We start from the raw sequence: 13772 nt of genomic DNA, 5'->3' as shown, positions 1-13772 counted from the left end.
TATATATTCCTTGGCAACGCTGACTTGGCGTGATTCGTTCAGTTTACGGACTGCTCTAGGGGGAGTTCATTTTCATTACTGAATGGTACCCATCTACATTCCACAACTTAAGGATCCATTTCGCACCCACATGACAGTTTAGCTGTTTTCAGTTTTTTACTATTGCCAACGTTGCCCCTTTGCACAGCCGTTACACATGCCCTCTCTGGGTCTTGCTTGGGTGTGAGGTATGTAGACAACCCTACTGGCTCTCACTGGATTGCTCTCTGAAGAGGGTTGGTGCAACTATTTATATTTTTGTCAGTGGTACAGAATGCTTTTGCTTTTCTTTTGCTTATGCTGCATGTTTTACTCTTTTTGCACACATCATCTCATGTGTATTTGCCGCCTGAGTTTCCTTTTTGGCAAATTGCTTTTCCTATCCTTTGACCCCTTGCTAATTTAGTTGACTTAAAACAAATGATTCTTGGAAATTCTTGACATGTAATGGTCCCGATCCCCAATACGTTAGATGTGTTGTAAATATCTTCTCCACACCTGTGGCTTTTCTTTGCTTCAGTGTTACTTGTTTAAAAGAGTTTATTTTTAATATAATAGATGTTATAATAATATTTTTCTTGGTGGTTTGGTGCGTGCGTTTCTCATTTACGAAATCCTTCTCTACACTAATGTGCCTATTTCCCCATATTCTTTTCTAAAAGTTAAAAAGAATTTCTCTTCACATCACCAGGAATTGATGTGTGTGTGTGTGTGTGTGTGTGTGTGTGTGTGTGTTGATAAGTAGGAATTCAATCTAGTTTTTTCCTACACAGATAAACAATCGTCTCATCACCACTCACTGAATGTTCACGTTTCCTCCCCAGACTCATACTGTTAACCTTGACCATGTATCATACACCATACCATGCTCAGATTTATTTGTGGGCACTCTGTACTGTTCCATCAGTTTGTCTATCTTTGTGCAATATGTCCTGATACATGAAGGATACATTTCCCAACATTGTTCGTTATCAAAATTACCTTGGCCATTATTGGAACTTTGCCTATGATCTTTTATGTAAACTTCAGACACAATCTGTCTGATTTTTCAATGGAAAGCCCTGTCTAGATTTTGATTAACATCGCTTGAATTTACAGACTAACTTGGAAAGTAACCGAATTTTAGCTCCTTGCTTCTTGACATTACTGACAAATACACTGAATACATTTATGTATCATAACATTCAGCTTCACCACATTCTTTTTAGGACGTCAGTTCTATCCTGTGTACAGTAACATAACTAACCATTTCCTTCTCCTGGTAGAAATGTAACTGCTTCCAATTTTTATGAGTTACAAGAAATTCTACTGTTCATTCATTTATTAATTCTACCCAATTTACTGAGCCCTATTCTTCGTGTATATGTATATCTGTACAATTTTGAGAGGCTATCTTTAGTATATGTTTCTAGAAGTGGAGTTACTGACATACCAAATACTTTATATATTGAGCAATATTGCCAAAGTTCTCTAAAAAGATTACACTCAGTTACAAACAGGAACCTGACTTTTTCCCCTCACAACTTTGCCAACAATTAATGTTATCCTGTTTTTTATAGAAAAGTTTTCTAGTCTTATGGAAAAACACAAACTGCCCTTATTTTTAAAATTTGCCTTTTTATTTACTAGTGAGGCTGGTTACCAGCTCAGCCTCTTCCATAATGTTTGTTTCCATCCTTCATTCTTTACAACCCTGGACGGCTTGGCTTTTTGGTTCACAGCAAGACTGAGGAGAAGGTACAGAGGAACAGTGGTTCTTTTTGTTTTCTTTTTTCAACTAATTTGAGTGAGTTCTATGTATATCAGGGATTTAACTCAGCTTGAATGGCATTTATTTGATTCTAAGATACTATCAATTGTAAGATGATTTAGTAATGTCTCTTTGGAATTACATGAAAGATTATAAAAATGTATGTAGGTTAAAAAAAAACTGGTAACAGTCTGATTTTCTTCTTTAGCATTATAATCAAATGTGCACCTGAGCCCCGGTCGCTTTCTGAGTCCCTAGAGATTGTTGGGGGAGCAACTGTCTGGGATACACTTTGAGCTTTTAACTCCCACTCGCAGCCTAGACATTTTTAGTACCTTTCGCTCTGATGGTATAAACCTAAAGCATACCAAACAATACCAAGGTTTTGCTTACATTTTCTATTTTGTTAATCCCATTGTTTCCCTTTTTTCCTTAATTGACTTTTCTGTAGTTGGAAGCTAAGTAGTTTCTTTCCTTCTCCTAGAGAAGATACCATAGACAAACGGAGAAGACAGAAGCAGACTCATAAACAATTTCTCTCACGTCATATTAGTTAGAAAACTGTTTGCCAGCCGAGTGACGGCTCTCCAGAATAGAGGAGCTGGTTATACTAATCACTCCTAGCTCTGCAAATTGTACAATCAATTCTAAGGTTCTGGTAATTTTGACTGTCTTTAATTATCTTGCCCTGGCCAGAGGCGAAGAGACAACTTTATATATGTTTCTGTCCAATGTTGCATTACAGTATACCCTTCTAAAAACTATGTACAAAACAATTGGGATCCACATTTAAATCAAGTTCTAATTTTTGGTGCCAATGTAAATAAGTCAGTGGAGGGGACAACTAGATGGAACATGTCTGTGTGCATGAATTGTAACTTCTCTCACTATTTCTTCCTCCTGGCTCCCGGCTGGACGTTTTCTTCTTATATTGATTGTATCACATTCCAATAATGTATGTTTCACATTTTTCTCACAATTATTGCTTTCTTCTTTTCTTATTTTGCTTTCTTCTTTTCTTCCAACTTGGGCTATGATGTGTCTGATGGTTAATTTTATGTATCAACTTTACCCGGGATGGAGAGCCCAGATGATACATGATTTCCAGGTGTGTCTGGGAGGGTGTTTCTGATGGGCCCAGTAAAACAGGTGGCCCTCCCCAGGGGAGATGGGCCTCCCCCACTCAGGGTCTAAATAGAACATCAAACAGAGGAAGGAGGAATTTACCCCTTTCCTGCCTCAGGCTTGAGCTGTACGTTTCATGTCATCTTCTCCTGCCCCTGGGGCTGAAATTTACACCATCAGCTCCCCTGATTCTCAGGCCTTGGAGACTCAGATTGAATTACACCAGCAGGTTTCCTGCGTCTCTAGCTCGCCACTGGTAGGTTGTGGGGCTTCTCTGCTTCTCTGTTTGTGTGAACCAAGTTGTCATAATTCATTACCTATCTATATAATAAATTATGACAAATTAGTCATTATCTATCTATCTATCTACCTACCTACTCACGTATCCATCCACCCATCCATTCTAGAGAACCTTGACTAATCCACTGTACTTAACAGGACGAAAGTTTTTAATTTCTTATGTTATGTTTTTACATTCAGCAATAAGGCCTCTGAGCTTTGTGTCTAGCTTACGAAGCCTTAACTAACCCCAAGATATATATTTTTCTGGTATTTTTACAGTGTGTTTTCTATGCAAGAGTCTTTAATCCTTTAGGCATTTATGTTTATATATGGCATAAAGCAAAATTTAAAGTGTTTTGCTTTGTTTTTTTCAAATAGATCTTTGAATCTATTCAAAGAGAGAAGTCTCTCCTCTCCCCAATTCCTTACCATTAGGCTTTTATTAGGCACCTGGGTGGCTCAGTTGGTTAAGCCTCTGCCTTTGGCTCAGGTCATGCATGATTCCAGGGTCCTGGGATCAATCCCCACCCATATCAGGTTCTCTGGTCAGCAAGGAGTTTGCTTCTCCCTCTATGTCTGCCCCTCCCCACTGCTCATGTATGTGCATTCTCTTACTCAAATAAATAAAATTTTTAAAATTAGGCCTTTATCATACGTCACTTCCCTTGTATATCAGAATTATGTATTGTAACACTCATATCTCTGTCTCTTCCTGACTCAGTATATACTTTTAATTTCTGTATTTTATAATGTGTTCAAGTATATGTAAGGCAATATATTTAAGCATATTGTATGTTGAGCCTCATGAGCCTTCTTTTATCCTCTTTATAGAATTTCTTTTTTAAAGATTTTATTCTTTAAGTAATCTCTACACCCAACATAGGGATTGAACTCATGACCCCAAGATCAAGAGCTGCATGGTTCACAGACTGAGCCAGCCAGGTGCCCCCTCTTTACAGTACTGAGTGTTCCCATCCATGAATAGTTAGTCTCTCTGTCCATTCACATTTCTTATTATGTTCTATACCAAGTTTTTCTTATTTTAAATTATTATTTAACATTTTTCTTCTAAATAGGTTTAGACCTTTCTTACTAATTTTCTTCCTTCCACTGTTCTGCACTTACAATTCCAAGTTGAAATCTCACTACTTCAGCCTTAAAGATAATGGAACCCAATCTCTGAAATCATTACCATTTTTATCAATTTGCGCTTAAGTTTGGAGGGTGGCTTGGATCACCACCCAGGACAGTCATCTTAAACTATGAAACTTACCACACTGAGAGTATTTTGACCCCTGGAACCCCGTGACTGTGCACAAGGTCACGGAGAGACCCAGATGGGCTTGGCATTTTCATACCAGGGAACCTGCTGGGGTTTAAGAAGGATGTACCTTCTCTCTGAGATAGGAATCCCTACTTACCAACTTCAGGGACACAGTCCTGAGGGTTACAAGATTCTTTCTCTTCTGGTTTCAACTGCGGGTCACAGAGATTGCTTATGGTCATGTCATCTGACAGGCAGCGTACTTCGCGGACCCGGAAGCCACCCTGGCAGCTCTTGGAGCACTGCATGGTGACAAAAGGGGAGAGGTGGGTTTTGGGCCGTCCATTCGCTCAGCACACTGTAGCGGCAGATACTGGGAAATTTCAAATATCTTCACAAGCAAACAAACTCTCATGCATCAACCAGCGTCAACAACCATCAAGTCAGGGCCAATTGTGTCCCATCTATACCCCGCCTGAATCCACTCCACTCCACTCCACTCCTGTTTTGAGGCAAATCTAGACAACACATCACTTCTTCGATCACATTTCAGTTTGTCACTCTAAAAGACAAAACTCTTTTCAAAAGTTAACACAACAGTTATCATTACACCTGGAAATTAACAATAGGTTTTCAAAATTATCTTCAAAATTACATTATTTTTAAAATTATCTTTGGATCATCTTTTAATCATATCAAAAATTATCTTTTGATATCTTCAAAAAAATCAAGTTATCTTCAAAAATACATTCAGAGTTCCCATTTCCACATCTCCTGTGAATCTCAAGTTTTTAATACTTTTTTGGTTTGCTTTGTTTTGTAAATCAGGATCCACATCAGGCCCCCACATTGCAGTTGATAAACAGACCTTTTAGGACTCTTTCGAATCCACAGGTTCACCCCCTTGACCTCCCCCCACTGCGCATTGTACTTTATTGTCAGGAGGAACGGAGTCACCTGTCCTGTAGTTTCCCATAGTCGGGATTTTGCTGACGGCATCTGCGTTGCACAGTTTAACATCATTCTCTGTTCCCTGCATTTCCTGTAAATTGGAAGTTGGGTGTAGAAGAGGCCCTCACAGGTGCAGGTTTGGTTTTTTCTGCTTCATTGGATGCATGTGGTTATCTCTGTTTTGGGGCTGTCTGCAGCCACTTATATGTCATGTCTAGATCCATTATTTCACTTGTAGCCAAAGAATAGTGGCAAAACTCTATCATTGCTGCTGCTTTTATTAGCTAGGAAACGAATATCTTCCCTGCCCCTATCCCTACCTAGATTTGCTCTTTGGTACACCCAGTGGTGCAAGTTATTTAGGAATGACAGGGTAAATGCTTGATTACTTTCCTTTATTTCCCAGTCTTCAGAACAATGAGAGAGTTTCCCTAATGGAGGAGCCTCTAATTGATTTTATTATTATTATACACTTATTATAAATGGATGGGTTTAAACACATAGGATGTATTTCATTCAATCTATGGCAATTACTATCTTTACTGATATTCACTGATGTCTCCTCAGTGGCTAGTCTGAGACCCTAAAACTTGGTTCTTGAGTCCTTTGGGCAAGAGCTAAATTGTCTGTGAGAACTTCCTTGCTGCCTGGAGTAAAAAAGATACTCTAATCTAATTTGTATGTATTTGGTCCCAAACCTGGAATCAGCTCTTCTCTAAGAACTCTTGGTTGCTTTTAGGGAAGAGTGGTATTTTGAAACCACACATTGGCTGATAGACATGCCCTTCGCTACTGGGTTGGCCATTGTTTCTAGGCTCTTTCAATGGGTAAATGGGTAAAACTGGGAAATCTTTTTTTTTTTTTTTAAGGATAATTTGTGAGTTCATACTGATGTTTCTAATTCAAATTCAGAAAAACAGGATTTTCACTTAAACCTCTTCTATCTCACCTGGTCACATTCTCCTAATTTGAGAATCCTGTTTCTCATGGATACTGGGGAAAATGGAAAGATACTACCATATTATCATATAAACTATTATATATATTATCATAAAGTAAATTACTTGTTTACCTTATCACACACTATCCACCCAACTATCTCCATTTATAATTACAACACTCCCACTAGAAATATGATCCCTGCAAACAGTGTCAACATTTTCTGACAATTCTCTTGGTCCGTAGGGATGGACACTCAAATTACTGTTTTTTTGTTTTGCTTTTGTTTGTTTTTTTTTCAGTAGGCTCCACTACTGGAACCCAACCAGTAGCATGGGTGCAGAGCCCAACCAGGGCTTTGAACTCATGACCCTGAGATCAAGACCTGAGCTGAGATCAAGATTTGGATGCCTAACAGACTGAGCCACCCACGTGCCCCAAAGTAATGCATTTTAAAGCCACCTGGCAATCGTGCCCATGTTGTCAACTGGGTATGTGGTTAGGTTAATTTGTTTCATTATATTTTCCAATTTTTAGGGGTTGCTTCTCTCAAATTTAATTTTGTTTTAGAATTATCTAAATATAATTGTACTTGGCTTGAAACTCAAATTTATAAAACGAGGCATATTCAAAGAGATCTCACTTCCATCACTGTCTTTGCTGTTGTCATAATCGTTTATTTCATATTTTCTTTAGTGTATTTGTTTTTCAATTTACATACAGAAAAAGTAACTTTTTGTGATGGTGCACAGTTCTTTTTGAACAAGTTCACTGAATTGCGTATTTCCTGCTGCAAATAAGATCCAAGAGTTTCGTCAAACATGCAGACCCTCTTGTGGAGCCCCTCTGTAGCGAGACGCGTCCCACCCCACCCTCTGGCCATCACCGATGTGGTCTCTGCCCATGGGGTGGCCTCTTTTTCAGAATATATGAATGGGATCATACCATATATAACTTTGGGGTCTTTCTCTCATTTAGTAAAGTGCATATGAAGTTCGAACATGTCAGCTCATTTCCTCTTGTTGCTGAGTGCTCTCCTGTCGTTTGGGATATACCAGTTTGTTTACCCACTGACCTATGGAGGCACATCTGGGTTATTTCCAGCCAGGTGTTTTGGGAGTTCCCCTCTTCTGACTGGCCTGGTAAACTCTGGCCCTTTCTACCCCCTCCAAACCGAAAGGCAAAATAATATAGTGATCTGTTCTGCATTCTCAAAGGCTGTGGCCAACATCAAAATGATTGAATTCCATTTCCCGGAAGTCGACAAAACACCTTTCAAACTCAACACCTGCTTTGTTTGCATTTGCCTCTGAGGTGTGGTTTACCCGGTGCCCAAAGGCTGTTATCACTAGAGCAGACATACAGCTTTTATACATATATTTCATAAGCAAAATCCTCTTTATCCCCTTTGCATGATTCTGAGGAAGGCTTTGGCCTCTATTCTGGCCTCACCTATGGGCCCTGCTTGATGATCCTCAGGGACAAAAGGCAGAATGAACCTTCTGCCGCCCCCTCTCGTGTCCTCGCATTGTATTACCAGCAGTGACGCCTTAGGCAGTTTTCTATTTTAGGAATTTTTCAAAAAAGATTTTTTTATTCCTATTTGAATCCTTTCCCATTCTGTTCCTTAATTACCTCCTTCCCTAATTTTGTTCCTTAATTAACTCTTTCTCTGTCTCCTCATTTACATATTACCCTCCCCTCTCACAGAAAAGATTTCAGGGGTCTTAAGAAATATTTAATGGTTTGTAAGATTTAAGGAAAAAGAGGTAAGACAAGTGGAGCAAAAAAAAAGAAGGTAAAAATAGGAAAGAGAGGGAAAAGCCGGGGCACACTGGCATACAAAATCCACTCTGTAAGGTCTGATAAACTCTCTCCTAGAGATGGGCCCCAATTTTGGATCTGAGTTTCCAAGGGGCCAATTCAAAGAGAAAAACAGGATCAGTCCCATAATCTACAATCCATAATGTCTACAGGATTAGGAAAAAAGCACACACACACACAAGTCTCCGAGGCCTGACAGAAATTCCTTCAGTGAGTTTTTTGAGACCGCCGCACGACGCAGTCTTCCCAAGAGCATCCTTGGATCCCTTCAGCCATTACCTGCTGCAGCAGCATTTCTCAAAATGCAGCCCAAGGACACCGGCATCCAAGGGACCTCAAGAGCTTGTTCAAAATGCAAATTCCTCAGCTAGAGTGGACCCAGAATCTGTCTTTTCAAACAAGAGCCCAGTTGATTCTTTTGCACACTGAGGTTGAGATTCATGGCTTCGTAGTCTCTACAGTTTAGAGATCAAGAGGGTCCTAGCCTCCCAACAAGCAGGCTGCGTTCAGAGGTGCCCTGAAAGTGACAGTCTAGAGTGGGTCACTCTGGCACACAGTAGGTGCCCTGGCTGTCTCTGGGAGGAAAGCAGACAAATGATGTACTAAGGCAAGCTCTACTAAGAACACCATGACTTACCATGCTCCATTCTGTGTTAAACCATTTAGCCCCACAAGGCTTGAGGTGGCACGGTTGCTGGCTGGGGGGTTTCTCCAGGAAGGAACATTCATAGGGGTCCAGGACTTCAAAGATGTCCGCATTCTTCCTAACACAAATCACCTCCCTCTGTTGGGTCCCACTCCCACACTCGATGGAACACTGGAGAAACATCAGAAAAGGATGGATGTCACATGATGGAAAGGGGACAAGAACATCAAGGGAAGTTTATGAGGGCTTCCTATCATCAATTCAGTCAGGACGAGCCTAGGGACACCTGGAAAATATTACTGGATAAGATGTCACAAGAGGTTGCCAGTTTTCCTGAGAGCTCTGTGTCAGGAATGGAGAGTGGGTGCCCTGAGTTATCACAGGGCCAGGATGCTGGTCAGTGAGATCATGGCGCCCTCTGTGGGAGACTGACATAATTTCTTTTAGACCACCTCTTCAGACGCCCCCTGTCCTGGCACACACAGAGGGACACATCAGCCTATCAGTCTGGTTCTTTTCCAGTAGATTCTGGAACTTCTCACTGTAAAACAATGAACTATCGTTCTGGTTGATCTGGAAATGAGTTAATCTCTCAGAGCCCACACACTTGTGGACGAGGGACTATATTAAAATTCTTTGGGACACACAGGGCTGGGAGGATCCCAGATTGGGGACAATTTCCCCTATGGTGAGTCTTCCCCTCCCAACAGGTGGCCGGCAGGATGCCTTTGACTGTGGAGTCCAAGCTTCTCCCTTCCCAGCTTGGTGGGAAGCTTGGGAGTGTAGTCACACAAAGAGGGCGGTCAGACAATGACACAATGACATGTTTTGTTAGTTTACAGAAACATGATGTGTATAACTTCTCACAAATTATTCTGTTTAATATCGATTACTTTGTAAAATGTTTCCCATTCATGTCTGGTTTACTCTTAATACTTCGTGATTACAATATTTTAAAGCTGTGATCCAGATATTTCTAGAAATCTTAAATAATCTACTATCTTCACAAAAGCCTCTAACAATTTCTTTAGTTGAAACCCTTAACATTAGCTTTGCTGTCCATAGACAGGAACACCGTCAAATCAAAACAGGGAAAAAAAACCCCACACATATCTAAGAAGGAAAAGGTAAACCCCAAACCAATAGACTATGGTCTGTTAGTCACACAGGACTTAATAAGCTTCACCTGCAGCAATTTCCACTTGGTGCCCTTTTTTGGAAGGGGGGGTCTTCATAAGACATCTGGAAAACAAGTCTTCTTGGTTTGTGTTTCTTCTTTTCTTCCAAGTGAGTTAGTGATTGATTTGGGGGTGTATTTAGGTTTAGTCCTTTTCTTCCAAAAGCTGTGGACATGACAGCACTGAGGTAGGAGAGGGGTTACCAGCCACCAGGAAAAGGCCTGGCCTCCCCTGCAAGGGGGGTGAGAGTGTGTACTGAGGATCCAGGGGGCAGCAGGTGGAGAATGGGAGACATGGAAACTAGTTCAGACATCATCATTAAATAGCTCTGCATCTTTGGCCAAGATACTGCACTTTCCTAGGTATCCACTATCTCACTTGTAAAGTGGAGGTTTGGAAACCCGACCTGAAAGACCCCTGACTGCTCTGGGGGTCTGTATCTGTACTGAGCGCTTGGCAGAATAGTAGACGACAAGCCTTGACCAAAACCTGAAGCTATTTTCTGCTATTTTGACAAACCCCTAAGAGATTAGGCAGTTAAGGGAGAATGAGCACCTATCTCAGACTTCCACCCTAAATGCCCAGAAATGGCAGAATACGTGCGTTAGGAACAAGTGAACGGATGTGGGGTTGGGTGTGTGTGTGTGTGTGTGTGTGTGTGTGCATGAAATAGCATTTGAAAATGGGAAAGGGCATTCATCCTTGGTGGACCAGAAATTATGGGGAATATTTGAATGGTGAAAGGCAGATGGGATTAACTTGAAGGAGCACATCCATAGTTCAAAATGCAGAGAGGAGGCTGCCCAGCAGAGAGGAAGCAGTTCTAGAGCTTCAGGGAAGAAGGAATACGAAGAGCAGGAGGGAGGCCTTGGGACGGTGAGACCGTGATCAACTGCTAAGGCACTGACCAGGAACAGCTGGGCTGGCCTGACTTGCAGGGGGACATGAAAGCATCTGCCCCTAATATCAAAGGGCAAAGAGAAGACATTTTCAGATGTTCAAGGGTTCAGAAACTTACCACTCGTGATCCTGTTACTGACTAGTGGTCTCTGATAAAATGAAAAAGAACCAGGAAAGACAACCAGGAAAGACACAAAGCAGAAGAGTTTGCAAGAGCTATTGTTAATAACAGATAAAGGGGCTTTGGGGGATGATAAAAATGTTCTGGAATTAGACAGTAATGATGGTTGTTCAGTTTTGTGAATATACTAAACACCACTGCACTGTAAACTTTAAAAAAGGTGAATTATATGATATGTGAATAATATTACAATAAAAAAAACTTTGGAGGGGAGACAGCTATTTTAAAACCAAAATCAGTATTTTCTATAAAATTAATTAACATTAATATGGAGCTAGATTCAAATGATCTCAGCATCTTTTTGGAGATATTGTGAATTAAGAAAATGGAGGTAAGTAAATGAAGACTTATGGCTTTTGGGGGAAAATGTGATTGCTGATAGCTTGACACAGAGAGAAACATGAAAGTTTAAAACTCTGTGCTAAAAATTTGAGTGTTATCACAAAGTGAATAAAAATTGGATTTATAACTTCCAAAATGTTAAAAGGGAAAAATGGAATTAAGGAAACCTGATCTGTGCACATGTGCAGAAAGGAAAGAAGAAACAGACCAAGAAAGTTTCCTAAATAGAAACACAAATTAGGATGGCTGGGGAAAGTCCAAGCATGGAAGTGATTACAATAAATGTGAATGGTTAAAATTAAGAAACAGACTTTCAGATTGGGTAAAATTAAAGATAAAAACAATCCTGCATGCAAAAGACATATCTTAAAAAATACATAAAAATTGACAAAGATATACCAGGTGAGAAATCAACAATGGTAAATAACTGTCATATAAATTTATCAGATAAATATCTGATAAGTATCAAATATAACAAATATCAAATAAAATATAGTTCATAGAATTCATAGAAGAAAAGTGTAGAAGACAGAGATGGTATTTAACAGACATAACTATTTCCACTGAGCAGTGGTAGCAATTACATGTGTTTCTACATCTGAATAATTCCTGTAGTTGTATTCTGGTGGATCACTGATCCAGGATGAGAGTGGAAATGTTTGCTCAGATACCACTGAAAATAAATCCAGACCGACAGGCAGACAAGAGGGCTGCTCCCAATGGTCAAGACTGTGAAGGAGACCCCACAACAAAGGCAGTCTACAAGGTGAAAGTTGTAGGGAAAGTTGGCAAAGTTGGCAGGGAAGAAAAAAAAATCTGTGCATCGATTTAGGCACCAATCTAGACACTGATAGAATATCTTATGAGTAGGAGTTGGGCTACTTTGGTGCCAGGTAGAGAAAAGACTCCTTAAATTTGATAGGTCTCATTCTCTTGGGCTGGCTTTCTCTGCAAGCGTCAAGAAGGCCACTGCCAGCACCTGTGCTCACAACTTCCCAAGGAAGTCCCAGGGAAGGGCTCTGCTAGGTACAGTTTGGGTTCCATTTCCACCCTGGATAGTTCACTGTGACCAGGCTTGTGGGGTGTTCCAGATACCAACTACTATTCAAACCACATGGACGGAAGAAGAATTTATTTTCACTCTAGTTCCAGTACATAAGCATACCCTTTTTCATTTTCTTTGGGGATAACATCAAATTCCCAGGGTAGGGAGGGGACAGCAGGCCCCAACATCCCTATAAATCCAGAACTAAAACCTTGTCACATTCAGTCATGTTATGACCCTTTTGGCAACAAGGCAATAAATTCCATGTTTTGAGTGTGAGCAGAAACAAACACTGCCGTCCCCCAGATTCACATCACTCTCAATTCTCTGAGCAAGCCTGGGGTCAACAGGAGGCCCGCAAGCAAAAAAGAGCCTGGATCCTGGTTCCTTCTCCTTTTCTGAGATTGGCAGACATTCAAGTTGATTGCACTGCTTATCTTCACCATGTGGAAGCTGTTACAAGTTCCCAGAGGACTCTTCCCTTTGCCTTGTTTCTGGGGATATTTGGTATAATACAGTTTACTCTGAATTATCTTTGGGATTCGGGTCCTAGGTGTTTTGGTGCCAATAGTGATATGAAAACAGGTGGAAGACAAAACGATAAACATAGGGAACAGGGAACTAATACGTATTAGTAGGTATTCTCATCCTCATGGTTGGATGGGGAAACAGGCTCCGAGAGGTCATGTTGCCTGCCCCAAGCCAGAAGAACTCCAGAGAAGTAGAGTGGGGACCTGCTCTCAGGTATGTCTGACTCTGATATCCACTCAGGAAGCACTGAGAGTACTTAAATTCTTTTTCTTTTTTAATTTTCAATATTTTACAGTTTGTATTATAAAAACATTCAAGGAAATTTGAGGAGAAAACATTTCCCCGGGTTGTTCACTTAAAAACCCATTCTTCAAAGGTCCTGAGATAAAGTTCATATTATTTTCATGTTCTGGTTTTCACTTCCACTGGATCGTGTGTACTTCCTACCTCTCCCTAATTATCACTGTTGTTGTTACATCATATTTTAATGAGTTAGGATACACCATAATATCCCTCAGTGCCCTGCTGTCATGAACACCTCGTTTAAAAAATCTTCTTTTTTCTTCTGTTAATTATTTCCTTAAGATGAATCCTCAGAAGTGGAGTGACTGGTTAAGGCAAATGAACATTTTTATGGCTCTTGACTTTTATTGCCAAATTGCTTTCCAAGGGGGTTGTATCAGCTTACAAGGACAGGGCAGTCTATTTTTTTCAGGGACTGTTTTTAGAGCTACTTAAAAGAAATCAAATTCTGTATGGAGCCAGAGGTCCTGAT

The 13772-nt window shown here is 40.4% G+C and overlaps 1 protein-coding gene across 3 annotated transcripts in view; it reads right to left on the bottom strand.

The window, feature by feature from the left end:
- Positions 1 to 13772, bottom strand: part of THSD4 (thrombospondin type 1 domain containing 4) — a 571839-nt gene that overhangs the window by 16266 nt on the left and 541801 nt on the right. For all 3 annotated transcript variants that reach the window (XM_032342609.1, XM_032342608.1, XM_032342610.1), the window contains 2 exons: positions 8812 to 8991; positions 4618 to 4762 (listed from right to left, as the gene is read on the bottom strand). In XM_032342609.1, the coding sequence (XP_032198500.1) occupies positions 4618 to 4762; positions 8812 to 8991 (325 nt within the window). The remainder of the gene's footprint in view (positions 1 to 4617; positions 4763 to 8811; positions 8992 to 13772) is intronic.

Source organism: Mustela erminea, chromosome 5 (genome assembly GCF_009829155.1).
Source record: "Mustela erminea isolate mMusErm1 chromosome 5, mMusErm1.Pri, whole genome shotgun sequence".
NCBI lineage: Eukaryota > Metazoa > Chordata > Mammalia > Carnivora > Mustelidae > Mustela > Mustela erminea.
The sequence above is the reverse complement of the archived record's forward strand: the minus strand, read 5'-3'. Positions and strand labels throughout refer to the sequence as shown.